Source organism: Meriones unguiculatus, chromosome 19 (genome assembly GCF_030254825.1).
Source record: "Meriones unguiculatus strain TT.TT164.6M chromosome 19, Bangor_MerUng_6.1, whole genome shotgun sequence".
Classification (NCBI taxonomy): Eukaryota; Metazoa; Chordata; class Mammalia; order Rodentia; family Muridae; genus Meriones; species Meriones unguiculatus.
Genome location: NC_083366.1, coordinates 39,658,139 through 39,660,018, shown reverse-complemented (window position 1 = coordinate 39,660,018; position 1,880 = coordinate 39,658,139). Strand labels below are relative to the sequence as shown.

At 39.5% G+C, this 1,880-nt stretch overlaps 1 protein-coding gene across 1 annotated transcript; it reads right to left on the bottom strand.

The window, feature by feature from the left end:
- Positions 1-478: 478 nt before the first annotated feature.
- Positions 479-1,378, bottom strand: LOC110539548 (putative vomeronasal receptor-like protein 4). Its single transcript, XM_021626404.1, has one exon. It carries the CDS (start codon positions 1,376-1,378, stop codon positions 479-481), a length of 900 nt encoding a protein of 299 aa, XP_021482079.1.
- Positions 1,379-1,880: the final 502 nt, after the last annotated feature.

Below are 1,880 nucleotides of genomic sequence, written 5' to 3'. Positions count from 1 at the left end.
GCTAAAGTTTTACAGTGGTTACTTCATATCAAGATTTGAAAATCCTCATTTGAATTTCCAAAAAAGTGTTTTGTTTTCTTAATGGCTGGCTATTGAAAAATTTCAAGTACATTTATGACTCTAGTGAAATAATGTGAAATAAATGTGTTGTCTCTTTATGAGATTAATCATATCACTGAATTTACTCAACAACAATCCATTTCAATAATGAGACTTTTTGGAACATCCCAGTCACTGTGTATAACATGGACTTTTATTTACCTCCACTTGTAATTATTGTGTATATTTTCTTGAGTGTTGTTTGCTGGTGATCTTTATTTTGCCATGACTTTGTCCAAGCATTCTGTACAGCACTCTACTCTCAGAAAACAGTAGCAATTGTGCCAGAAAAAGATCTTTTTCTGTGTAAAGTTTAAGTAAATTCTAACTTTTAGTTAGTGGGAGGAGTATTACAGAAAGCTGTTTCCTAGACTCCTCATTAACTGTGCCAGCAGCACACCAGGTGGAAATCCTTTATTAGCAGAACAAAGGGGCTGAGAACAGCATAGCCAACCTCTAGAAACATTTTAGCATTTACTCTTATGGAATCAAAGTTCAACACTGAGCCAATGTAGAAAGAGAAAATGAAATCTCCCAAGTAATAGAAGAGGAAGCAGGTCATAAGAATGAGAACATTCCATGTAGCCTGGATTTCTGGGCTGGCACTATTTGTAAACCTGGAACTGGAAAGGTAGAGGACACGCTTGTGATGTTTATACAGGTAGAGAGTAATGTACGAACTGCTCCAGCCCATCAGAAACTGAAAGATGACATCACGAAGAGCCATAAGAGAGAGGAAAAGCCACTTAATTGTCAACCTGGACTGCAGCATGTAGCAATACCCTTCAATCACCCCAACTCTAGATCTATTCATGCTGCTGCCTGCTGTGATGTGATGAAGCAAGTTGGAGCTTATGAGAGCATTAAAGATCCAAAGGAGGAGGAGAAAGGGAAGAACTTTCCATGCAGCCTGTGGTTTGAGCTTTCTCCACAAGGAGGTTCTGGGACTGATGGTGGCAGCTTGGAACATGCTAAGGAGACAGGTGGTGCAGATGGAAAGGCCCCGGGCCACTCTTGCCAGATATACCACAGTTTTACAACCTGCATCACCTAGAAGGTTTTTGATATGAAGTTCTGTGGCTACATATCTGACCCCTGAGGTACAAATAATGATTGCATTTGAAAAGGCCAGATGAGTGAAGATAAGGTCTATAGGTTTTCTCTCAGAACCCATGATAAATGTATGCACATGTCTCGAAAATATAAGGAAGTTTCCTGAAATTCCAAGTCCAATAAGAAAAAGGAAGATTATTCTGTGGATGAGATCACTCCAAACCATCTTTTGACTTCATGGTGAGAACTAGGGAGGTGCATGTTGAGAAACACAGATGAGATAAGCTGACACCGTCTCCATGGATTGTCTGTGTATTCAAAGGGAAGTTTCAGAATCATGAAACTGGACATGATTGTTCTAGCAGGCACCTGATTGCATTCTTTGCTTTTATCTCTTTCATTTTCTTATTTTCAATGACATGGGTGATGATGGTGATATTGTAGACATAAACCCCATGCTAATACATCTACTTGCCTTTCAAAACAAATCTTTTTTGTTTGTTTGTTTTTTAGATTGTATATTTTTTTAAGATTTATTTATTTATTATGTATACAGTGTTCTGCCTGCATGTACACCTACAGGCCAGAAGAGGGCACCAGATCTCATTCTAGATGGTTGTGAGCCACCATGTGGTTGCTGAGAAATGAACTCAGGACCTTTGGAGGAGTAGCCAGTGCTCATAACCTCTGAGCCATCTCTCCTGCCCTGAAGGTGTCGTGTGTGTGTG